We start from the raw sequence: 27,068 nt of genomic DNA, 5'->3' as shown, positions 1-27,068 counted from the left end.
CTTATACTGCTCTTGTATAGCCACATGGTCAGGTTTCTGGATGCAGTTTTGGAAACCGAGATCAGAAGTGGATCATAAAAGGAGTGAAATTATAAAGGACAGAACCAGTTCTTTTTTTTATTCACGCCTGCTGTTGACTTCTTAAACTGTATCGGGAAACCTGACTGTACCCTAAAGTTCTAGTTTAAACTGAAGAAATACATAATGCAGTACAAGAACGGGTCTGTTAGTGTGAAAACTGTCATAACTATGATGAATAGGGTCTGGATTACGTACAGATTTCATGTGGCTCCTATTTTCGGTTTGTGAAATGTTCTGCACATGTGGAATGCATGGTGTCTGAAGAGCCCCAATTAGCATTCTTAGGGTATTATAGCATTTATGTGCTTTGCACTTTTCTCCTGTCAAAGCTAAAGTATCCTTCATATTGTTAAGTAGTTCATTGGCTTTTACATAACTTTATTTGTCAAACAAGATGTATACTTCATTGGTACTCAGCATTGTGAGTATAGCATTAGGGTGCACTTCGTTGTGTAGGTGATGGCTCAGTAATGCACAATGAAGGAGAATGTCATTGATTAAATATAATGTTCTTGGCTCACGTTTTTTTTTTTACCTAGCAAATATTCAGGACTCAATATTATTATAATGGCACATATAGCTTTCTGTATATCTTTATGCAGCTGCTAACATCCAATGGATGGTGTCCTGTGAACACATGTTGCTCCATATGGAAAATAATGAATTCCATATTTGAGTTGCTCATTTGACAATCATGAGTTCTGAGAAGTGCATTTACTCATTGTCATTTGTCTCAGGATTTTGTGATTTCAAGTAACGTGAGATTGAAAGACATTAGGCCCACTGATTGAACTCTTCAGATCATCAGCAGAAATAATAGTATCATTTACTTGCTAAGATTCTGAGATTTCAATTTTAATCAAAACTATTTGATTTCATAAAACTATGTACAAAATTTATTGTAATGTACCCCAAAGGCATTTTAAACACTTACGGTTTATCAGCAGTCTGTTTGATAAATTGGCTCATTTTTTAAACTTAACTTTTTTATCTACAGATAAAATGGCAATGCACCATATACCACTGTACAGTCTCCTGCCCACAGTTAGGCCATGTGCATGAGGCTTTATACACTATTTCATTTGATTTCTCATTTTCATTTGGTTTCCCATTCTAATAAATGGGAGCAGAGCTGCAGTACGCTGGCATGGTCACAACACAGTGGACGGAGCCTTCTGCTTTTGGCTCCATCCACTTTTTTGTTTCCATCATTGACGGCTGTTCAAAACAGCAGATCAGCGGGGTGCCTGGTGTCAGGCCACCAAAATCCTAAGGACAGGTCATCAATATCAAGAAACTTAAAATCACTTTAAGGAAAGGAACAGGCAAAAGGAACACAGGTTTACATATACATGTGGTGGAGACTAGTCAGATCAAGAAAGCATTGGTCAGTCTATAAACACTGAACAAAAATATAAACGCAACACTTTCGGCTTTGCTCCCATTTTGCATGAGCTGAACTCAAAGATCTGAAACATTTTCTACATACACAAAAGACCCATTACTCTCAAATATTGTTCACAAATCTGTCTAAATCTGTGTTAGTGAGCACTTCTCTTTTGCAGAGATAATCCATCCCACCTCACAGGTGTGGCATATCAAGGTGCTGATTAGACAGCATGAATATTGCACAGGTGTGCCTTAGACTTCCCACAGTCAAAGGCCACTCTGAAATGTGCAGTTTGATCACACAGCACAATGCCACAGATGTCGCAACATTTGAGGGAGCGTGCAATTGGCATGCTGACTGCAGGAATGTCTACCGGAGCTGTTGCCCATGCAATGAACGTTCATTTCTCTACCATAAGCCGTCTCCAAAGACGTTTCAGAGAATTTGGCAGTACATCCAACCGGCCTCACAACCGCAGACCACATGTAACCACACCAGCCCAGGACCTCCACATCCAGCATGTTCACCTCCTTGATCGTCTGAGACCAGCCACCAGGACAGCTGCAGCAACAATCGGTTTGCATAACCAAAGAATTTCTGCGCAAACTGTCAGAAACCGTCTCAGGGAAGTTCATCTGCATGCTCGTCGTCCTCATCGGGGTCTTGTTGTGCTTTTTCATAAGTGTAAACAGTTATAGCTACTTATTTTAGTTATAATGGGTATTCATTGCCTTTAAGAGCAATGTTGATTTATATTCACTGTTTTGTATGGATTTTCATGTAGGCCAAAGTAAGTCCATGAGAAGAATACTGTGCTGTTCAAAAGCTAGTGTTATAGTAACAATATATTATACATTTAGACGGGTAGAAGATACACCGCACCTGCAGATTCTGAGGCTTCATTGTTTTTCCTATCTGAACATGAATTCCACAGTGTGAGAATTGTCTAGATGTTCCTCAAAGTATACATTCATGTATCAAAGTTTGTCCCTCGGCCCTGAGACAAGGCCTCCAGATGTCAGAGGTGTGTAGTATTGAAAATATCAGGCATTTATGAGTTAACCCTTAATGGTATGATGCTTATTGCTTATACAACAGTGCCACCTAGATATGAGCAGTTAATACTACATCAGTATCAAAAGTTCATTCTGGGTAGTATTATGACGTCATGATCCTTATCAATGCACACACCTATCCAACAATGATTGGAAAGTTCCAAACTAGGAAGGTGTGTTCATCTGATAAGTTTTGGGTTAAGAAACCAGATACCAGAAAGAAAAAAAAAAGGGAGAAAGAGAGAAAAAAACAAACAAACAAAGAAACATTTGGATTATACAGTCGTGGCCAAAAGTTTCGAGAATTACATAAATATTGGAAATTGGAAAAGTTGCTGCTTAAGTTTTTATAATAGCAATTTGCATATACTCCAGAATGTTATGAAGAGTGATCATATGAATTGCATAGTCTTTCTTTGCCATGAAAATTAACTTAATCCCAAAAAAACCTTTCCACTGCATTTCATTGCTGTCATTAAAGGACCTGCTGAGATCATTTCAGTAATCGTCTTGTTAACTCAGATGAGAATGTTGACGAGCACAAGGCTGGAGATCATTATGGCAGGCTGATTGGGTTAAAATGGCAGACTTGACATGTTAAAAGGAGGGTGATGCTTGAAATCATTGTTCTTCCATTATTAACAATGGTGACCTGCAAATAAACGCGTGCAGCCAATTTGCGTTGCATAAAAATGGCTTCACAGGCAAGGATATTGTGGCTACTAAGATTGCACCTCAATCAACAATTTATAGGATCATCAAGAACTTCAAGGAAAGAGGTTCAATTCTTGTTAAGAAGGCTTCAGGGCGTCCAAGAAAGTCCAGCAAGCGCCAGGATCGTCTCCTAAAGAGGATTCAGCTGCGGGATCAGAGTGCCACCAGTGCAGAGCTTGCTCAGGAATGGCAGCAGGCAGGTGTGAGCGCATCCTTATCAGTAGTCTAAAGTTGTCCAGGTTGGCACATCCATTAACTTGAAAAAATATTCAAAATTATGACGGTACACTCTGCAAATAAGAGCATACGGAGCCAACTTTGACTTTTTGAACACTGCATTGTGCATCCCTGTGTTGTGGTTCTCACCACAGAGCCCTAGTTTGATGAACTTCTACTACTACATTCCACCATATAATCAGGCTGTCATGTAGGAGATGTCCATCACAAACATAAAAATTCATAAACCTTGGGATGATACCCATTATTCCATTGCCAACTAAGGTTGCTTAGTTGCTTCACACAACTTAGGTTCATAAAAAGTTTAGGGGCTTGTATGTGCTCAATAACTACATTACAAGGAATTAAAGGGAAAGAACTACTAAAATAAACCTTGCAACACAGTTGCCCATTGTTTTTTTACTCAACAAGTACAGGACTCGGCCTCAGCAACAAGTCACACTTCTCATGCATATCTTGCTCCTCTTCCCTGCTACAGATAAATGGTACTTTATTACAGATAGATCATACAGTCGTGGCCAAAAGTTTTGAGAATTACATAAATATTGGAAATTGGAAAAGTTGCTGCTTAAGTTTTTATAATAGCAATTTGCATATACTCCAGAATGTTATGAAGAGTGATCAGATGAATTGCATAGTCCTTCTTTGTCATGAAAATTAACTTAATCCCCAAAAAAACTTTCCACTGCATTTCATTGCTGTAATTAAAGGACCTGCTGAGATCATTTCAGTAATCGTCTTGTTAACTCAGATGAGAATGTTGACGAGCACAAGGCTGGAGATCATCATGTCAGGCTGATTGGGTTAAAATGGCAGACTTGACATGTTAAAAGGAGGGTGATGCTTGAAATCATTGTTCTTCCATTGTTAACCATGGTGACCTGCAAAGAAACGCGTGCAGCCATCATTGCGTTTCATTTAAGATTGCACCTCAATCAACAATTTATAGGATCATCAAGAACTTCAAGGAAAGAGGTTCAATTCTTGTTAAGAAGGCTTCAGGGCGTCCAAGAAAGTCCAGCAAGCGCCAGGATCGTCTCCTAAAGAGGATTCAGCTGCGGGATCAGAGTGCCACCAGTGCAGAGCTTGCTCAGGAATGGCAGCAGGCAGGTGTGAGCGCATCTGCACGCACAGTGAGGCGAAGACTTTTGGAAGATGGCCTGGTGTCAAGAAGGGCAGCAAAGAAGCCACTTCTCTCCAAAAAAAAACATCAGGGACAGATTGATCTTCTGCAGAAAGTATGGTAAATGGACTGCTGAGGACTGGGGCATATTCTCCGATGAAGCCTCTTTCCGATTGTTTGGGGCATCTGGAAAAAGGCTTGTCCGGAGAAGAAAAGGTGAGCGCTACCATCAGTCCTGTGTCATGCCAACAGTAAAGCATCCTGAGACCATTCATGTGTGGGGTTGCTTCTCATCCAAGGGAGTGGGCTCACTCACAATTTTGCCCAAAAACACAGCCATGAATAAAGAATGGTACCAAAACACCCTCCAACAGCAACTTCTTCCAACAATCCAACAACAGTTTGGTGAAGAATAATGCATTTTCCAGCACGATGGAGCACCGTGCCATAAGGCAAAAGTGATAACTAAGTGGCTCGGGGACCAAAACGTTGACATTTTGGGTCCATGGCCTGAAAACTCCCCAGATCTTAATCCCATTGAGAATTTGTGGTCAATCCTCAAGAGGCGGGTGGAAAAACAAAAACCCACTAATTCTGACAAACTCCAAGAAGTGATTATGAAAGAATAGGTTGCTATCAGTCAGGAATTGGCCCAGAAGTTGATTGAGAGCATGCCCAGTCGAATTGCAGAGGTCCTGAAAAAGAAGGGCCAACACTGCAAATACTGACTCTTTTCATAAATGTCATGTAATTGTCGATAAAAGTCTTTGAAACGTATGAAGTGCGTGTAATTATATTTCACTACATCACAGAAACAACTGAAACAAAGATCTAAAAGCAGTTTAGCAGCAAACTTTGTGAAAACTAATATTTGTGTCATTCTCAAAACTTTTGGCCACGACTGTAGATCTTTGGAGAATCATTTGGATTATCGGGGAAAAACTCTTGAGAGCTGGCTGCCCCAAGACTCTGCACATCACTTGACCCTTGGGTAATGTATATTTTTGTTTTATGTAGTATTGATCTAAATTAATTGGCTTGATACTTAGCCAGATACCCGCTCATTTGTGGACGTGTAATGTTAGTTGCTGCATCAGTATTTTCTCTGATTTCAGTTACGATGCATACAACTGAATAAAGGGGATAATATTGGAGAAACTCTCTGTTGGGAATCTTTATATTCCCTAGTTTGATATCAAGCCAATAATTTATAAGTTTTGTTGCAATACACCATTATCTGAATTTGGTCATCAATTTTGGGCGGAGCAAGGGCTCGTATCTGTCATTTTCTTGATTGAGTTTTCCACATAATCCATTGATTGTATATCTCTCACAAATTTAAAGCTGTATTGCATAATATTCCTGTGTTGGTTGAGTATTGTTTTGTTGGCACCATGTAGTGGTGAATTCTGGGTACTGCATATCATTGTATATTAATGAAATTTACGTTGATAAATTTTTTATTGTATTTTAAACTATTGTATAATAAACCATTTATATTTTTGCATAGACGCTTGTACCCTGTTTTACTGATTGCACAAAATAATCAGGTTCTTGATTGAACTCTTTTTGAGATGTTTATGTCCATCTCACAGGTCAATATCGTTTGCATAATTTTTCTTTTGATCCGTTAATTTTTTTTATCTTTATATAAAGCATTTGCTTTATATACCCGACAGTCTGGACCTGACTGCAGTTCGTCGTAACCGACTTGAGTGGGCAAATGCTCACATTTGATGGCGTCTTGCACGTTGGAGAGACGTTCTGTTCACGGATGAGTCCCGGTTTTTTACTGTTTAGGGCAGATGGCAGACGTGTGGGTGAGCAGCTTGCTGACATCAACGTTGTGGATCAAGTGGCCCATGGTGGCGGTGGGGTTATGGTATGGGCAGTCATATGTTATGGACAACGAACACAGGTGCATTTTATTGATGGCATTTTGAATTGACGAGATCCTGAGGCCCATTGTTGTCCCATTCATCCATGACCTCATGATTGCAGCATGAATCCACCATCACCTCATGTTGAAGCATGATAATACACGGCCCCATATTGCAAGGATCTCTACACAATTCCTGGAAGCTGAAAACATCCCAGTTCTTGCATGGCCAGCATATTCACCGGACATGTCATCCATTGAGCATGTTTGGGATGCTCTGGATCGGCGTATACGACAGCGTGTTCCAATTCCTGCCAATATTCTGCAACTTCGCACAGCTATTGAAGAGGAGTGGACCAACATTCCACAGGCCACAATCAACAACCTGATCAACTCTATGCGACGGAGATGTGTTGCACTGCGTGAGGCAAATGGTGGCCACACCAGATACTGACTGGTTTTCTTATCCCGCCCCCCAATTAAGGCAAAACTTTGCACATTTCAGAGTGGCCTTTTATTGTGGGCAGTCTAAGGCACACCTGTGCAATATCCATGCTGTCTAATCAGCACCTTGATATGCCACACCTGTGAGGTGGGATGGATTATCTCTGCAAAGGAGAAGTGCTCACTAACACAGATTTAGACAGATTTGTGAACAATATTTGAGAGTAATGGGTATTTTGTGTATGTAGAAAATGTTTCAGATCTTTGAGTTCAGCTCATGCAAAATGGGAGCAAAACCGAAAGTGTTGCTTTTATATTTTTGTTTAGTGTATATATTTTGCCACTAGGGTTGTATATTACTCTCAGCTACCAGGGTCACTATGGGTCAGTGTATATGCTTATCAGCTGCCAGGTATGCTTACTGTAGCTCAGGCCTGCTAACAGTGAGAATTTACAGTTCTCCATGTTCTTTTTTTTTTTCTTTTCTATAACTCTGTTTTACCTTTCGAAGCAGCTAATGTTCCACTTAATATAGGATGACTTTATTGTACTTAAATTGGTAACAAATTACTGTCTTCATAAAGTACATAAAGTTCATAAAGTACAAAAGCAATAAATTGTAAATGCATTATAACACCTCCTTTTGAAAAAGTTATGTGCATGTCCCTGATGGAAATAGCTCTAGTGGCACAATCCTCAAAACTATATAGTCACAAATATTATAGGGTATATGAAAATAATCTGCCTTGTCTGTGGTGTATTAGTTTTTTTCTATAGAAAGAAAAGTAAAACTACCCAAAGATAAAGGGGGAATTTATCACGGCCTGTACTCTTTTTGGGTTTACTTGCGGTGACTTTCTGAATTTTACACCATACACTCGTTTTAAAAAGTAGGTTGTAAAGTGGGCATGGTAAACTGTGTTAGCGAGGTTCACTGAAGATTTATCACTGCAACCTTTTAAATGAAAGTTACAATCTGACGCCAGTAGGGAGTGTGGAGTAAAAAAATAAAAATGGAGTATCATTTCTAAACAAATGTGTTAGGTTTAAAGATGCACCAAATTTAACAAATTATGTGCAACATTTGATAAATTTGGTGCAAAGTACGCCTATACAATATCAGGCAAATCTGACTTCAAATACTCCCTTCATGATGCATTCCACCCAATGTCATTTGATGTTATTCCAATAAAAAAAAAAAGTCCTGTTTGCTTCTGTTAAGGGTCCATTCACACGTCCGTAAGTGCTCTGCGGATCTGCAAATTGCGGATCCGTAAAACACAGACACTGGCAATGTGCATTCCGCAATTTGCGGACCGCACATCGCCGGCACTATAATAGAAAATGCCCGAAATTGCGGACAAGAATAGGACATGTTCTATTTCTTGGCAGAAACTGAATCACGGATGCGGAAGTGTGGATCCGCAAATGCGGATGCGGACAGCACATTCCGGCCCCATTGAAAATGAATGGGTTTGCACCCATTCAGCAAAATTGCAGAACGGATGCGGACGCATTTTGCGGACATGTGAATGGACCCTAATCCTGATTACATCTCTGTTTTTTTTAATTAAAGGTTTCAACTGGTAATCAGAATATGCTTGCATTTGATTTTATGGTAACACTCTCAGACTGGTCCACAAGTGCGCCCACGGAGGGCCCCTGAGTCAGGAGTGGCCATGTTCCCCTTGCACCAGTGGCATATAGCACAGTAGACTGACTGCACTACAAACAGATTTGCAGTGTACAGCATCTCAAACAGCATATGTGAAATATATTATTGTATCAGGTAGCTGAGATGACTTTTGAGCACAGAGGCTAGATCTCAAGGACAGAACAGCCTAGGCAGTGTGTCACTACTGAAGAGAATGTGTGTTGGGTCAGTTTTTGTGATTTGCGAATGAGGGGGCAGGTAATATTTCCATATAGTTGTACAGTGGGCCCCCAGAATTAAATTGTACTGGTGGGCACTGGGCACCCCAGTTTCACACTGGTATCAGATATTCCATTTTTTAAAGGTAATACTCATATCATTCTACTATAAATATAATGTCAAATCCTTATATTCTCTAGTAAAGTCCAAATAATGCTAGCCCAATGTTTCTCTAGCTATCGCAACATTCCCAAGCATTCTTGACTCTGGTTCATTTGGCTTTTAATGAATATTTGAAGTTTATTTTTTTTAACTCACCAAACAACTCCTATTTTTTTTATTTCTTATGTATTTGCTTTGTGTGGAGACAGACAATGTCAAAAGTTGTGTTCTGTATTTTTTTTATCTGTTCCCTATCCATCTAACCATGTAGTACATGCAACAAGCTGAAAATAAACAGAAGTTTTCCTATACTCGCCTGTTTACTACTAACCTTTACTGATTCTGTAGAGTTTGGGAAATGCAAAGTGTAGACTCCACTAGATGTCACACCAGATTTAGAAGCATCTGCACAGTCTCGAAAGCTCAACTGCTCCTCTTTTGGTATGACTGGAATATCTGAAAAAAGAACAAAAAATGTAAGTCACTTGCAATAATGAGTCTCAGACAACAAGGCAAAGCAAAATGTTGCCTTATTTGATCACTATTAGGACATTCTTGAAACTTTATAATAAAACATACAGTACAGACCAAAAGTTTGGACACACCTTCTCATTCAAAGAGTTTTCTTTATTTTCATGACTATGAAGGCATCAAAACTATGTATTAACACATGTGGAATTATATACATAACAAACAAGTGTGAAACAACTGAAAATATGTCATATTCTAGGTTCTTTAAAGTAGCCACCTTTTGCTTTGATTACTGCTTTGCACACTCTTGGCATTCTCTTGATGAGCTTCAAGAGGTAGTCCCCTGAAATGGTCTTCCAACAGCCTTGAAGGAGTTCCCAGAGATGCTTAGCACTTGTTGGCCCTTTTGCCTTCACTCTGCGGTCCAGCTCACCCCAAACCATCTCGATTGGGTTCAGGTCCGGTGACTGTGGAGGCCAGGTTATCTGGCGCAGCACCCCATCACTCTCCTTCATGGTCAAATAGCCCTTACTTTCAAAGTTTTCCCAGTTTTTCGGCTGACTGACTGACCTTCATTTCTTAAAGCAATGATGACCACTCGTTTTTCTTTACTTAGCTGCTTTTTTCTTGCCATAATACAAATTCTAACAGTCTATTCAGTAGGACTATCAGCTGTGTATCCACCTGACTTCTCCTCAACGCAACTGATGGTCCCAACCCCATTTATAAGGCAAGAAATCCCACTTATTAAACCTGACAGGGCACACCTGTGAAGTGAAAACCATTTCAGGGGACTACCTCTTGAAGCTCATCAAGAGAATGCCAAGAGTGTGCAAAGCAGTAATCAAAGCAAAAGGTGGCTACTTTGAAGAACCTAGAATACGACATATTTTCAGTTGTTTCACACTTGTTTGTTATGAATATAATTCCACATGTGTTAATTCATAGTTTTGATGCCTTCAGTGTGAATCTACAATTTTCATAGTCATGAAAATAAAGAAAACTCTTTGAATGAGAAGGTGTGTCCAAACTTTTGGTCTGTACTGTATATACTGTAATGTTTGGTGGTATACATAAGGCCATTCTAAGACATATCCCCTTAATTGTTTACCAAAAACAGATTCATTATTTTAATAGCGTTGTCTGCCTGCTATTACAGCTCAGTCTCAATTGGAAGGTGCTGTAGTGATCTGTAATATCACATCCCTTCAAACAGCTGACTAAGGGTAGGCCATCAATTTTGAAATCCCAGATAACTGCTTAAAGGGGTTAAAAGCTATCCTCTATCCATAGGACAGGGGATAATTGTTATTTTGGTAGGTGTCCATCCACTGATCCTAAGAGCAGGAGTATGGTACTGCTGGAGAGTTCCATACAGAATGAAAATAGTGGCAGCTCACTTGCTTGACCCGATGCTCAATTTGGATGGGGGAACTATGAATAGAGAATAACTTCTAATTGGAATACCTATGTAACTAAAAAAAATTGCTGAATGGAATATTAATTAATATTATTTAATGAATATTATTTAAAAATGAGTAATGAACAAGACTTAAGCATAATCATATAATGAATAACCAAAAATCAGACATTTTGCCACCCATGGCACATGAGCTTGTATGATCTGTAATGCTAACAAGAAAGTGTCTGCATCATGTATGCATTCTGTAGTAATATCTCCAGGTAACAAGCAAAAGGTGATAATGACAAAGTACAGAAATATTTGTCTACTATTTTATTTGTTTTACTAACGGTTGTATTGTGAAACCAGGTTGGTAAGTTGGCCCACAGTCTCCATGATGAATGCCTGTTGTCTCTGTAGCATGCTGTTGTTCTGCACCGCTTCATTGAGTTGTTCTCCCAATTCGCCAATGAGCTCACTTTGCTTTGAAAGTAACTCATCTACATGAAGTTTCTCTGCTCTCAATACTTCTATTTCCTCCTGGTGCTTCTCCTCCATCTGCAAAACTTTATTCTCTAGGAAACTGAAAAGACACAATGCACAGAGAAGGCATATATTGAACATAGGTCCTGGCCAGCTATGACACTGACATAGATACAGCAGGCCTGAATTTGGTAATTTGTTTTGTGGATTATAAGAAATCATATTGAATTAAGATAACTCAGAGACCCTAATTATAGTGGTGTGTCACTTACTTGTTTTCTTGTAGTGGTTAGTTGTTTTCACAAAATCACACTTTATTAGATGCAACACAAGCCAAGTGTGGAGCCCTTGTATTCCTGAATGGTGGGCAACCCCTTGCCCTTACATGGCTGATTAACAACTTTCTCCTCATTAGCGTGCATGGGGTGAAATCTGTCAATCAGACACAAGTGGACTTGGCAGCTCATCAATATTGAGGAGTCTAGAGTATGAACATATCAATGAGAGGACTCCTGGCTCGACTCAAAGTGCATCTAGAAAACAAGTAAGTGACACATTAGGGTGTCTTGTAGGTATTGTATGGTTATGTCATGGTTCTAAACATGCTAGGCATTAGATATTAGTTATTGGCGAGCGCGCACCCTGATTAATGCCGATGCTTGCGCATGCCGAATCGAGCCGGCCGGCGCATGCGCAGTTCCAAAGGTATGCCTGGCTGACTGCAGGAGCCCGAGATGGGATCGTGCAGTCACAAGCGGCGCACCGTGCAGGCGCCAGACTTGCACGATCCCAAGGAGTGGTAAATATGTAAATCATAGTCAGGAGGGGGCGGGGAAAAGGCGGGCATTGCTTGACTTGAAGCAAGGAGGCTGCTGCCCCCTTGACTTCAAGCACACTGCAAACAGAGCGCTCAGGGAGATTAAAAAAGCGTTTTTCTGAAGTATGGATTAACGAATTTCTGGCTCACACACATGATCAGTTACAGACTGGGGGCTGCTATAAGGTAATGCTGGCAGTTTTATATCACTTTTGGAGGTGACAGGTTCCCTTTAACTATATAAGGTGGCATGGTAGTTGTGATAGATGAAGGATTCACAGGCATGCTTTATATACCCATGGCATAAAGCTGAAAAATGTTCTATTAACTAGCTAATAGATGGCCAGGAGGCTGTCCATAATACTCAATTATGTTTCACCATCTCAATAATATAATTACATTTTTAAACTGCATATCTATATAATATGTTAAATTAATAGCAACTTTAGTTTATTGCTCATGCTTCCAATATTTTTGTATACCTTAGTAGCAGTTATTTTAAAGGCTATAAGAAACCTTTATTATTCATTAGCCTCTTAAATGAACAATTAAATGAAAATCAGCCATCATATACCGTACTTTTCGCTTTACAATAACGCACTTTTTCCCCCAAAAAGTGGGGGGGAAATGGCAGTGTGTCTTATAAAGCGACTACTAGTGAGTGCTTCCATTATGGAAGCGCTCACTAGTATGCATTAGGTCCCAGGAGTGGGGAAGAAGCGCTGCAAGCGCTCCCGGTACTCACCCCCCCGGTCTTCTTTGCTGGGGCCTGCGCTGAACTGTCCTGACCCCGTACAGCATTAGGACGTAGTGCTCACACTATGACCTGTTGCTGCATGCTGTCAGGTGACAGTGCAGGGCGGGCCAGAGAAGACAGGGGAGCGTGACTTCTGCCGGAAATGAAGAGGAGCCGCGCCGTAGGAGAGGTAAGAGGAGTTTTTTTTATTTTATTCTGATCTGAGGTCTGATGGGGGTCAGAAATAAAGGGCTGATTTGAGGTCTGGTGGGAGTATTATTCTGTTTCATAGACCCCTTTGGACCCAGGATTAATAAATTATATAGTTCAAATAGCCAAAGGCTACAAAGCTCCTGTTTCTAGTCAAATAAAACTTAACATTTATTTCCATCAATAAAACTAATACAAAACAGGAGAGAAGAAAAGAAAGAAAAACCTTTAAAACTTTAAGGGTGCTGTGATGTTACCACCGGCAGTATACTGGGAATATTCCCATAAGTGCGTCCTAAGTCGCTTGGGATAATTCCCACTGAATTAACCTAAATTGTCACTGCTATCATATAGAGTGTTCAGAAATAGACTCAAATGTATCGCTAGGAGAGATTCCTTATTAGCGCCACTCTAAGTTTAGCTGCTGCCGCTGGTGCGTCCAAGTATAGTGAGTCTGCAGTTCTCACTACTTAAACACTGAGTCCATCACATCCCTAATTAAAAAAGGTATCAAGCTAGAGCTCTCCCAACATGTTTCGCCACTAGATGTGGCTTCATCAGGGGATGGAACTACTATCAACACGAGTGCTTCGTAAGTAAATGCTTATACCTGTTAGGGGTGGGCTCTTAGTCATCCTCTGCCCTATCCCTGTTCAGAACTCGTGTGACAGCCTGATCCTCCTATCAAATACCTTACGAGCTTCTCTTCCGTCATCTATTCGCGCTGGTGGGAGTATGACATTAAGGACTGATCTGAGGTCTGATGAGGGTCAGAAATAAAGGGCTGATTTTAGGTCTGATTGGGGTATGACATTAAGGTCTGATCTGAGGTCTGATGGGGGTCTGACATAGAGGGCAGATGTAGTCTGACATGGAGGGCTGATATGATGTCCTGATATAGGGGTCTGATGTAATGTCCTGATATGATGTCCTATTATAGGGGTCTGATATAATGTCCTGATATGGGGGTCTGATGTAATGTCATGATATGGGGTTCTGATGTGATGTCCTGATATTTATGGGGGTCTGATCTGAAGATCTGATATGAGGTATGATGAAAAATATTTTTTTCTTATTTTCCTCCTCTAAAATCTGGGGTGCGTCTTATCATCGGGTGCGTCTTATAAAGTGAAAAATACGGTAGTACATTACAATCTCTTTCTAACAAAGCTAGAACCAGCCCAGTACCTCACATGGATCCAGAGATCTCCCCATTCATTGCTCTGCTAGATTTATATCAGGCTGACAGCTCAAGGGGAAGGTCTTTTCTGCTGCAGCTCAGGGGGCGTGTCTCAGCTCTACCTATCACTGCCCAGGAGGCAGTTGAAGGATGAAACTGAGCATGTGCGGCCATCTCAGTGAGCAGGTCAAAGAAATAAAAACATTTAAAAAAGAGGTATAGAAAGCGCTATAAATGATACACTACATTTTATTGAATAACTCAGTGGCTTTGGAAATTTTTTTATTACATGCAATTACAAAATAATTCAGATACAGGTGCTGGTTTGAAAGCTCTAAAATATTTTTCATGGGATAACCCCTTTAAAAACCACCTCCCGACCGCCTAACGCAGGGATGCGTCCTGCGGGCGGCCGGGTTATTCCTCCTGGACGCATATACGCGTCATCTCGCAAGACGCGAGATGACGCGCATATGTGGCCCGCACATGCGCGTCATCTCGCGTCTCGCGAGATGACACGTATATGCGTCCAGGAGGAATAACCCGGCCGCCCGCAGGACGCATCCCTGCGTTAGGCGGTCGGGAGGTGGTTAAAAAGTCCTACTATTTTGCTTCAGCGGAGATGAGACCCTCACCTAGCTGCTACAGTTTCTGAATCTGATATTAATCCTTCAGAACACTGTTTATTATAAAACTTTGACTGATCACATTATATGAATAAAATTCTGGCTTATTAATTATTTTTGCCAAAAAACATTAATAAAAAAAATAGTTTTTTATACATGAGTAATCAATACAATAATATATTTGAAGATTTGTACCTGTTCTTTTCACGTAAGTTAATGATTTCTTGGTTCTGTAATAGCAACGCTTTCTCCAGCTTGTTGGTGGATATAGAATTTTCCAGTAATTGGATTTCCAACCTATTTGTCTGGTTGAGGACCTGTCATAGGCATATTTTATGAGTACATGAGGCCCAGAAAATATTTATTACAAATAAAGACACCAAAGATTTTCCATGTAGAGAAATGTATCCAATGCACAAATCAAGTCATCATAGGAATACTGAAGAGAATAACCCTGAATCCAGTACATTTTCAAGAATAATGTGGAAAATCAGTTAGAACAATGTGGAGAATACAAACCTAACAAATATCGTACAATAATGGAAGACAAGTAAGTTATGGTCCAGTAAAATAAGAATTGTCCAACCTAGATATCAGAATTTGTAGGAAAATTCAGGGATGTGAAGCTAGAGTCCATAACAATTATCTGTATCTAACTGTGGCTTCAAATTAAAATATTACATATTATGTATTATTAATATTGTATAATCAATTAAATGCATAGCTTGTTGCATATTCACTTTCATGGGAATTTAGGAAGGTTTACAAATTGTAAACCTGTTCTATTAATACTGACTCCACAGCCATCAGATAGGCATTGTAAAAGATCTCCTGCAGAACTGTATCCATGGTATCATTTCTTTGGAAAAAAGAAAATCAGTTTTTTTGAAGAGTCTATCAATGATAAGCTGACCACAGTGCATAAACTTTTAGGATACCCGTAGCTTTAACTATGGGGGAACCCCATTTTTAATGGTCAACTCCTTCCAGCATTACTACAAGAAAGATTAACGTTATGTACTGTATGCCTTTGGCATGTGCAGTGTCCCACTCGTGATCGTGGGCACCGCAAACTAGTTGTTTATTGTCATATATTATGCCTGTATACTGTACTTCATCTCATGTCATATTCTCCCATGTCACTATGTGATTTTATATGTAAGATCCTTTATACAGGCCTAGTTAGTGTGCACTACACTAGTTTCTCCACTAGATGAGGCAGTGTTACAGAGTATATATAGCTTAGCTCAGGCCTAGATAGGTCTCTTCTTTCCTGAAGTCTAGTCAGTGTGCAGCCAAGATGTAGCTGCCTGCTGGAGAGAGGCCTCCTGCCTCTCTGCTCTCTCCCTGGTGGCTCCACAGTCCAGGGTTAAAGTCTACAAGAGTCAGCCTAGAGGTGAGAAATCTACTTCTATAGCTCGCTCCTCTGGGGTGACCAGTGATAAGCTGCAAACAGCAAGTATACAAGGGGACTAGTATATTTTATTCAAGTCAAAGGATAGCAAATGGCCGTACTCAAAGGCTTCCCAGGCACCTTTGCAATTAGGTGTAGGACACAGCTTCTGGCATCCACACCTCCAGTTTAAATCCTGAGGACAGTTAGGCCAACTGTCAGAAAAGCACTGGAAATAGAGGTTCAAGGATTCTGAAAACCACCTTTAATCTAGGTTAGAATAAGGCGAGAGTTAATACCAGCCTAAGACTTTTTATACTTCAAAAGCCTAGTCTGAAGCAGTAGCTTTCATATATATAAAAGACAAAGAGCCTGTTTTATCTGAGGACTTACAATATTCTACCCTCGTATGCATGAGAGACTGTATTTCATATCTGGATGTACTAGAGACTGTTTTATACTTGGATGTAATCGTTATCAGGAGCAACGTTCAATAAAAGTTTTAAACTGGATTGCACCATCCTTGTCTCAGTCTCCAATTCCTCAGTTAACACTACAGTACATGGTTATACCTCCACAAAAGGTACTGGCGTCACGACTACAAGGGACCTTGCCATAGGCACATTAATACAGACCATCAAGTGCACCTCGAACCACCATCTGGCCTGTGTCCCTTACACCCGAGTGTGCCCCAGAGAACTCCTGTGCCGTTCTCCTCATCACTTGTGCGAGCCTGCCCAGGGATGACATAACCGTGAGTAACCAGAACTGTATTTACCTCAGCCCACCTAATGCTCACACAGTGACCTCACATATAATTCCCCTGTCGGTATGGCTCACTGCACATGGAATTTTTTATTTTTTTTATATTTGCTAGTAGTTGCCTTGAGTTAAAGAAGTTGCAATAAGTTGCAGGCTGCAACCTTCAGTCCTTTATCTTCAGACCCCCTTTAGTTCATAATCTGTGTCTAGTTTAAGACTTTTCTCATGTGGGCGTTTCCCTTCCATTAATATATGCTGGATGTGAGGTTTGTGAATCTAGGATGATGCTACCTTCACTAGCTATCATGTATCAGCACAGCTTTATTCCTGGAATAATTTATCTTTCTACAGACCATAATGCATCACTTATCTGTTCTGCTACTATACTCTAGCGCAGTGATGGCGAACCTTTTACATACCGAGTGCCCAAACTGCAACCAAAAACCCACTTATTTATCGCAAAGTGCCAACACGGCAATTTACCCTGAATACCACAGTCCAATATAATATATATTTTATGTACTTTATCATTTATCTATGATATCCTGCCTACATTCTGTGTGCTGCCTGTGCTGTTCATAGCGCGCCTGCGCTGATGAATGGCAGAAAAAGTTTTAGGCATACTGGCATGCCTCAGACTTTTTTCAGGGTGTGGGTGCCCACAGAGAGGGCTCTGAGTGCCACCTCTGGCACCCGTGCCATAGGTTCGCCACCACTGCTCTAGCGGTATATCCGCATGTTATCTTCCTCACTGCGCCCACCTCCTCGTGGCTTCCTTCTACAGCGGCATTAGTCTGATGAAGGCACATAGTTGCCGAAACGTTACCCCGCCGCAGCAATCCACATTGAACAAAATAAACAAGTTGCATCCGATATCGTGTAACTCGAGTCTTTGTACTTATTTATCTGTTCTGCTGCCAGAATGTACAGTTACACAAAGAAAAAGGAAATGCTTTTTTCTGGTGCTCCTTTAAAGATGTGTAGCTCCTGGTTGTTTTTAAAGTTTCTTAGGTGCTGAGTTATAATATGTTTCAGGTTGAACCAACGTAAAAGTCTTTATGTAAAAACATTTACTTTTTTTTTGTAACTGACAGACATTCTAGGATACCGGATCGTGCTCTGGGAAGCCAAGATGGAAAACCAGGCTGTGGCTTTCAGTTATTAGATACATAGAAGGCCTCTGCAGCAGATGTGCCTTACAACACACATAGGTGAGTGCATCTAAAAGAAATTTTCTTTCTACTTGTTGACTAACTTTTGCCCTAAGTAGCACATTCTCTTTTTTTTTATTTTTACCCTAAACACCCTTTGACTGCCAAACACTCATTCTGAAGAGCGCCTGATTTTCTCTGCATTTGCGCTACCATGGGAGAAAAGTCTATATTGTGTGCTTTCCGCACTAGCTACAATCCCTTACAGTGCAGCCTATTTGATTTTATGTTCAGACTTGGGTGCTTTGTCCCCTCTTCACACTCTGATTTGCTGTGTAGAAACTCCTACCCTCTCCCTGCTGCTGTATATACCACTATAATAAGGAATGGGAGAGCAGAGAGATTCAACACAACCAGGAGCAGTCTGCAGTTTGAAGACTATTTAGAAAGTTGCTTAATCCCTTTACCCCCAGAGGATTTTTAATTTCTGCATTTTTGTTTTTCACTTCCTGCCTTCATGGAGCAGTAACTTTTTTATTTTTCTGTTCACATAGCCATATGAGGGCTTCTTTTTTGCAGGACAAGTTGTACTTTCTAATGCCACCATTTAATATGGCATACAATGTAAAGGGAAGCTGGAATTTTTTTTCAAATGGGTGGAATTGAAAAAAAAAACTAAAAAACTCCATGCTGCCACAGTTTTATGGGTTTTGTTTTTGTGGCATTCACTATGCAGTAAAACTGACCTGTGCCCTTCATTCTTCAGGTCAGTACGATTACGGCAATACCACACGTATAGTTTTTATTGTGTTTTAACAGTGAAAAAAATTAAAAACATGTGAAAAAATGCCTTTTTTTCTTGTTATTGCCATATTCTGACCCCATAACTTTTCTATAGTTATGTCTACCGAGATGTGTAGATCTGTAGTTTTTGCTAATACTATTTTGGGATGTGTATGGCTTTTTAATCACTTTTTATTAAATTTTTTTGAGACGTAAAGTGATGAAAAATGGTAATGCCCCCCCCCTTTATACCATTCACCGTATAGGTATATTTTAATAGTACGCCCGTTTTCGCATGTGGCGATGCCCATAATGTTAATTTTTTTAACCCCTTACAGACATGTGACATACTTTTAAGATGGCACCTGCTCAGTAGACACCCGGGCCTAATGTTTCTGGCAGTAGTGCTGATCATGGACTTTTAACCCCTCAGATTCTATGGTCAAATGTGACCACGCTATCTGGAGGCCCAAAAACCCATAAGGGCGTGCTTCCAGGTGTGCTCCGGCTACCCCAGGGAGGATCGGGGAAGCTGGATTTAGTGTGCAGCAGCTTCTGTCCTCCTGAATAAACAGAAGCTGCCATACATTAGTTTCTTTGGAGCCCCTACCTGTGGCGAGGCTCCATAGGAATGTAGTCAAATCCTCATAGGCTCTAATGCTAAAGGTAAGTACTGCCACTCACTCTAATGCCGTAGCCATGTTGGCTGCTGGCATTACAGTGATTGGCTGGCCGGAATGCGTCATTGGGTGCTATATAGCACCCGATGACACTTGTTCAGCTCAGTATTAGTCAGGGAGAGCTGAAGAGCAGAAGGGAGAGATAGTGTAGGGATTGAAATAGCAATATTTTAGTTTTTATACATTATCTGCGCTACATCTCCTGTCTAACGTGTGCGCAGCCTAAAAATATCCGTGACATCCAGTGTACTTTTTCCGTAGACGGTGTCTGTTGCGGACAGTTGCATTACCTGCGCTACATCTCCTGTATAACGTTTGCGTATCCAAAATATCAGTGACATTCAGTCAAATTTTTTTGCTGCTGGTGGCAGCAACATTAACTGCGCTACATCTCCAGTATAACATTAGCACATCCGAAATATCAGTGACATTCAGTGTAATTTTTTTCACCGCTGGTGACAGCGACATTATCTTCACTACATCTCCTGTGTAACGTGTGCGCAGCCTAAAAATATCCGTGGCATCCAGTGTACTTTTTCCATAGATGGTGTCCGCTGCAGACAGTTACACTACCTGTGCTACATCTCCTGTATAACGTTTGCATATCCGAAATATCAGTGACATTCAGTTAAATTTTTTTGCTGCTGGTGGCAGCGACATTACCTGCGCTACATCTCCTGTATAACGTTTGCCCATCTGAAATATCAGTGACATTAATTAAGTGTAATTTTTTATTAGGCGGTGGTGACAGCGACACTACTTGCGCTATACCTCCTGTTTAACGTGTGCGCATCCTAAAAATATCTGTGACATTCTGTGTACTTTATTTGCGCATACACTTACAAAACCTGTGCTACTGTATGTGTGACATACTTGCAAGCATATATACCATTTAATATACGCAAGGCGAGCAGTAAGGGACGGGGAAGTGGCTGTGCTGCTGATGGTGCACGCAGAGGCCGTGGCCCTGGGCGCGGTGAAACTGTGCCTGCTGCCAGAGCACAATAAACACACTCCTTCACGATACCTAGCATCATGTCCCAGTTTGCAGTGCGGCGCAGGACACCACTTTTGAAGTCGGACCAGTGCGAACAGGTGGCCGGTTGGATTGCAGCAGATAATGCTTCCAGTCGGTTAAGCACCACCCTGTCTACCACAAGGTCCCAGTAGCCAAGAGTCTGGTCAACAGAATCCTCAACCTGATACTCCTTCCACCCACCATGGAGAGTCTTGGCAAACAAGTGATCCCACACTTGGATATTCCGAGGAGCTGTTTTTATCGCCATTCCTTAATTTGGGCCTCTCGCCAAGCCCGCTTGAAGAGGGACATGAGGAGATCTTGTGCCCGGATTCCCAAACTCTGGAGCATCCACAGTCAGAAGAAGATGACGGTGGGGAACGGCAATTAGTGTTTCACGAGGTGGATGATGATGATAAGACACAGTTGCCAATAAGTCAACTGCAATTAGTGTCTTAAGAGGTTCATGATGAGGATGAGACACAGTTGTCAATAACTGAGTTTGTTGTTAGGTCAACAGGAGGATGACCAGAGTGAGGAAGTGGAAGAGGAGGTGCTGGACGATAAAAGGGGTTTTGCAGTCTGTTTAAACTGATGATCTATCCTCTGGATAGATCATCAGCATCTGATTGGCGGGCGTCCGACACCCGGGACCCCCGCCGATCAGCTAATTGAGAAGGCAGCGGTGCTCCAGGAGCGCCGTGGCCTTCTCACTGTTTACCGCAGGCCCAGTGACGTTACAACTAGTATCAACTTGCCTGGGCGCGGCTAAGCAACTGTGGATAGTTAGTGCAAAGAGATGCGTGTGCAGATTCATTTTTAAATGTGTTACCTGTCGGAAACTTCATAGTATGTCACAGACCCCGAAGATGGTGAACCTCCCGTATGACCGACTAAGTATGGATCCACCCTTCACCAATGTTTGCCTAGACGTGTTCTGTCCTTGGTCTGTGGTTGTCCGGCAAACCAGGGGAGGCCGTGCGCATGGGAAACGTTGGGCGATTATGTTCACTTGTTTGTCCATCAGAGCTGTCCATATTGAAGTAATTGAATCTATGGATACTTCTTGTTTCATTAATGCTATCCGGCGTTTCATTGCCATTAGAGGACCTGTCAAACACATTCGTTCTGACCGGGGCACAAACTTCTTCGGAGCACCGAGAGAACTACAACTCTATTCCAACTTAGACGTTAGCAACATAGAAAGACCCCTTAGTGGACAAGGATGCAACCCACCACACTCTTCACACATGGGAGGTGCTTGGTAGAGGATAATAGGCATCACACGGAGAATCCTCGACTCAATCTTCTTACAAGAAGGATCTTCAAAGCTGATATACTAAGACCTCTCCCCCTATACTTTACAGAAGAGGAGAGCCCTTAGGCCGCTCACAAGCCATCTCAGAGAGAAAAGGATCCTATACCGTTGGACCTTCCTTTTTGGTTTAGCATTTACTATTTCTGGCAAGCGTGTGACTATCGCTTCTTTTGCTGACCTCCCGGATGCATACAATGCCCTGGATATTCCACCTCTAGAGATAGAGAATTGGGACAGAGTCTCGGAACTGACCACCTAACTAGTCCGTCCTTCATAGTCTACAACCTTGGGAACAAGCTGCCACCCCTAAACAGCAACGGACTAAGTGGAATAATGATGCCTCGACTCCTAAAAAGACTGCATGGCATCTAAATGATACTTGACTCTCTTGGCACTAAACCGTGGGCCGGATCTTTGCTTCTTCCATTTTAGTAACCCTTCTGGGGCTTTCATATTTCTCTCCTATTTCCATACTTACTGTCCTTTTGCCTCGTCATGCCCTTATGACTGCTTCTCCTCTTCATCTTCTTTATGCTCCACCATCTGGTATTTCCTCTTATACCTCTTCCTACCCTTTGCTAGAGTATAATAATACATCCCTGTTAAGTTAAGAGGCTTAATTCGACTTCTTAGGCAAGGGATGTTTGGAATGTTTTCATTGTGGCATTTCCTTTTGCAAACCCTCACCTTAGTCAACCCCTATAGCGGACTTAAGAATTGTTTCTTATAATGTCAAAGGCTTGAGGTCCCCCTCCAAGAGATGCCGAATTTTCTCCCTCTTGGGAAAAGAAACTAGCTAAATTATTTTCCTTCAGGAAACCTATTTTAAACAGGGCAAGTATCCCAATCTCTCTTTCTCTGTTTCCCATCTGGTATCATTGTGGCGCAGGAGGGGCTGCCTCGAGGGGAGTTAGCATTGGTTTTCATAGAGGCTTATCTTGTGTATAAGCATCACGTACAGGACCCGGAGGGTCGTTATATTATTTTGAAAGGCCATGTGGGACAAACACTGTATAATTTTGTTAATGCTTATGCTCCCAACTCAGATCAACCCCCCTGGCTCCTATCCTTTCTCTCATTGGTGGAAAGCCACAGGGAGGGAATCCTTATACTAGCTGGGGATCTTAATGTGGCCCTTAACCCCCTTATGGATACTTCTTCCAAAAGATCCTCTCACTCATCTAAAGCCCTTAAGGCAATTCAAGTCAAATTGTTCAAACTAAGATTGCTTGATGTCTGGCGCTGTCTTAACCCAGATTTAATTGACCTCTCTTTTTATTCAGCAGTGAACAACTCATATAGAAGGATAGACTACATATTTGTGTCAAGGGAGTATCTGCAGTTTTGCTCCTCCTCATGGATTGGTGACATGACGCTCTTCGACCACTCACCTATCTTTTGCGACATTCGTCCGGTCTCTGGGTCCGGTAGGAGCTTCTTTTGGAGGTTCAATGAGTCATTGTTGGGTAATGAGAAACACAAACAGCAAATAACTTCCTACCTGGAGGAATATTTTTTCACCAATAACACCCCAGATATATCCCCTCAAGTCCTGTGGGACGCTCACAAGGTTTTTATCAGAGGGAAGTTAATCAGCCTATGCTACTTCCTTAAGAAGGAGTCAGAGAAGAGGTTAACAACACTGCTGTCACAAATACACACTTTGGAAAAGGCACACAAACAATCTTTATTGGAGCGGCATGTAGCGGAACTTTCTTCTCTTAGAACGGAGCTGAAAAACTTTCTTAGCGAACGTTCGGCTAAGTACTACTTATCCTTACAGCAAAAATTCTTTTCTCATGGTAACAAGGCGTCAAAGTTCATGATGCAGAGAATAAAACAAAGAAGAGGCTCCCGCTATGTTCAGTGCATGAAATCCCCACAGGGTTCCCAATTATTCAAAGCTGAGGAAATTGCGGAACAATTCAGACTCTTCTATGAGTCTCTATACAATCTTCCCCCCTCAATATTACCCGATCCTCTCCTTGGGAGAGAGGCCAAAATTATATAATTCTTAGATACTTTAAAACTCCCTTCTTTATCCTCTAAACAGCGTATATCTTTAACAAAAGCCTTTACCATCTCTGAACTAACTCTCGCAATAAAAACATCTCCCCTGGGGAAATGCCCTGGTCCTGATGGCCTCCCCCTATCTTATTACTCCACCTTCAAGAATACAATTTCTCCTCCCGGTCTGTAACCTTACTATGCAAAATTGGTCAGCCTCTGCAGACATGACTAGAGCCACCATTACTATCATCCCCAAGGAAGGCAAAGACCCCACCTCCTGCTCCAACTACCGCCCTATCTCCTTGCTAAATATCGACCTCAAATTATCAGCTTAAATGTTATCCACTAGACTTCAGTCCCTATTGCCTGAGCTGATTCACCCAGATCAGGTGGGCTTTGTTAAAGGATGTGAGGGGAAGGAGAATACCACCAAGGTCCTGAATGCATTATATTATACCTCTAGCAGATCCATTCTGTTGGTTCTGCTCGGTACGGACACCGAAAAGGCTTTTGACCGTATTGACTGGTCTTACATTAAGTTAGCTCTGTCTAGCTTTTATATTCCAGAGCCTTTCATTAACACTGTTTTTGCTATGTACTCTAACTCTTCGGCCTCCGTATCGGTTAATGGGGTTCTATCAGCTAGGTTCTCTATTAAAAATGGAACCAGACAGGGTTGCCCACTCTCGCCTCTTCTTTTCGTGTTAGTGATGGAGACTCTGCTGCAGGCCCTTAGGCAGGAGAAGTAGATTAGAGGACTTCTCGTAGATGGTCACGAGACCAAACTAGCTGCATTCGCTAATGATCTTTTGATCCTCACAACAAATTCCAGCAAGTCTCTGCCCATTATTTTGTCAACTCTTGATCTTTTCGGCTCCCTGTCTAACTTTAAGATTAACCCCTCCAAATCTCAAGTGCTCCATGTTGGCCTCTCTCCCTCGGCTTTCTCAACCCTCCAGATTGACTCCCCTTTTGACTGGCATAACCAACACTTGACATATCTTGGTGTGAAGCTTTCACCTCACCTCTCTGACCTATATAGACTTAATTACTTGCCTCTATTAAAATCTATGGTTTCCCAGTTTGACTCATTGGACTTTCCTTATCTCTCCTGGTTCAGCAGGAAGAACATTCTCATGTCCTTAGTGATACCCAGACTCACTTACTTAATGCAAACCTTTCCTATTAAGATCCCCAGATCTTTCTTCCGTTCCTTAAACAAAATGTATATAAGGATTTATTTGGCAAGGAAGGCGCCCGCGGATCTCCTTTGACACACTGACTAAAACTAAATGTAGGGGCGGCATAGGTCTACCTGACGCTGAAATGTATATGAGGGCCATTCACCTCAAGAGAGTCGTGGATTGCATTAAGAACCCCCCTCATAAATTGTGGCTCAAACTAGAAAATGCCTTCTTCTCAACATCTATAAGGGTCCTGCTGTTGACAGGTGGGACACTCTCCCTACCCAGCACTATACATAACCCCATGATTCAAAGCACTCTACAGGTCTGGAGGTGGTTTAAAATGAAATCTGACCCCTAGTGAAATTACTAAAATATTTGTCACCCCACACAAGCTTTCTCGATGTATCCGTATTCAAGAAAATGGTTATGAAATCTTGGCTCGCTGGTACAAGACACCTGACAAGACCTCCCGCTTTGCTCCCAACATCACTGATGAATGCTGGCGATGCCATACTGAAAAAGGCACCTTTTTTCATATCTGGTGGTCCTGTACGATAATTAACGATTGGTGGTCTAAAATTGTCAGGCTCTGCAACCAGATCTGCCAAACCTCCTTTCCCTGTACCCCTGAGTTGACTTTGCTGACTCTCGGCATCAGGGGAGTGAATGTACATAAATCTTCTCTCTTTTCCCTTATGTTGGCTGCTGCTAGAGTGCTTCTGCCTTCCTTTTGGCTCTCTCCCGATGTACCAAGTATAGATCATTGGACCAATAAAGTAGACCAGACCTATAGGTTAGAGGAGATTTCCCATTGGGAACAACGTTCCAGATCCACCTTCCTCTTGATTTGGGCTCCTTGGAGGAAATACAGACAATTCTCCTGAGCACCATATGGTGAACGCCTAAGCAGAAAAAAAAAAAATGCCCAAACCACAGTTTTTTTGTCACCTTGTTGGCAGAAATAAATTGAATAAAAAGTGTTAATAAATTGCATGTACCACAAAATAAACTGCAGTGCCAGCTGATTTAAACATACAATTTACCTGCAAAAATTATAGTCTGCATATGGAAATAAAAAAAAGTTGTGGGTGTCAGAAAATGGCGACCTTTGAAAGGGTTTTTTATTTTTTTTAAAGTAGCAAAACATAAACATAATAAAAACCAGATACGTAGGGAATCGTCATAATCGCACTGACACATGGAATAAGGTTGACATGTCATTTTTAGCGCACAGCAAAAGCTGTGAAATGAAAACTCAAACGACATTGACGGAACTGTGTTTTTTTTTTTATTTCTTCCCACAAATAATTTTTCCCATATGCTAAAGCTGAATGGAGCTATTAAAATGTACATGTGAACAGGAAAGTAAAAAAGTTTTGGCTCTTGGAAGGTAAAAAAACATTCGCCTGGTCTTAGAGGGGTTAAATGAATGCCATTATATTGTTATTTGTATTACAGTAGATGCAGATTTATACAGTATACGCCTTAGAATACATATCAATACTAGAACATTTAGTGTGTTTCAGCTTTGCATACCTGGGTCTCAACTTCAGTCAGCTTGCGTGTCTGTTCTGCTGTTTGACTTATTAGATTTGTTCCAATTTCCAACATGGTGCTTGTTTGATTCTGGTCACCTGATAGATGGGAAGCCTCCATTTCGCTTTTGACATTATCCTTGATGTAGTCTTCTAGCTGTAATAAGTAAATAACCATTAAAAGTGATTCAACACCTGGTAATATATATTTATAAGGATGTCTTTATTTTAAACATCTCCCTGAACTGTGCAGGGGGCGTGGCATGACCAGATTGGGGCGTGGCTTAGCAGGACCTAGAAGTTGATTTTTAACTTCATTTTTTCATTATTGCTGGAACAAAGGCACAT

General features: G+C 41.3%; 1 protein-coding gene across 1 annotated transcript in view; it reads right to left on the bottom strand.

Annotated features, from left to right (window-relative positions):
* LOC120995292 (angiopoietin-2-like) overlaps positions 1 to 27,068 on the bottom strand; it is a 107,159-nt gene that overhangs the window by 26,458 nt on the left and 53,633 nt on the right. Inside the window, exons 2-5 of the mRNA XM_040424395.1 lie at positions 26,722 to 26,877; positions 15,079 to 15,200; positions 11,182 to 11,414; positions 9,290 to 9,414 (exon numbers count right to left, since the gene is read on the bottom strand). Of these exons, the coding sequence (XP_040280329.1) occupies positions 9,290 to 9,414; positions 11,182 to 11,414; positions 15,079 to 15,200; positions 26,722 to 26,877 (636 nt within the window). The remainder of the gene's footprint in view (positions 1 to 9,289; positions 9,415 to 11,181; positions 11,415 to 15,078; positions 15,201 to 26,721; positions 26,878 to 27,068) is intronic.

The sequence above is a fragment of the Bufo bufo genome, chromosome 3 (genome assembly GCF_905171765.1).
Source record: "Bufo bufo chromosome 3, aBufBuf1.1, whole genome shotgun sequence".
Lineage (NCBI taxonomy): Eukaryota > Metazoa > Chordata > Amphibia > Anura > Bufonidae > Bufo > Bufo bufo.
Note: the sequence above shows the minus strand (reverse complement) of the source record. Positions and strands in the feature narration are given on the sequence as shown.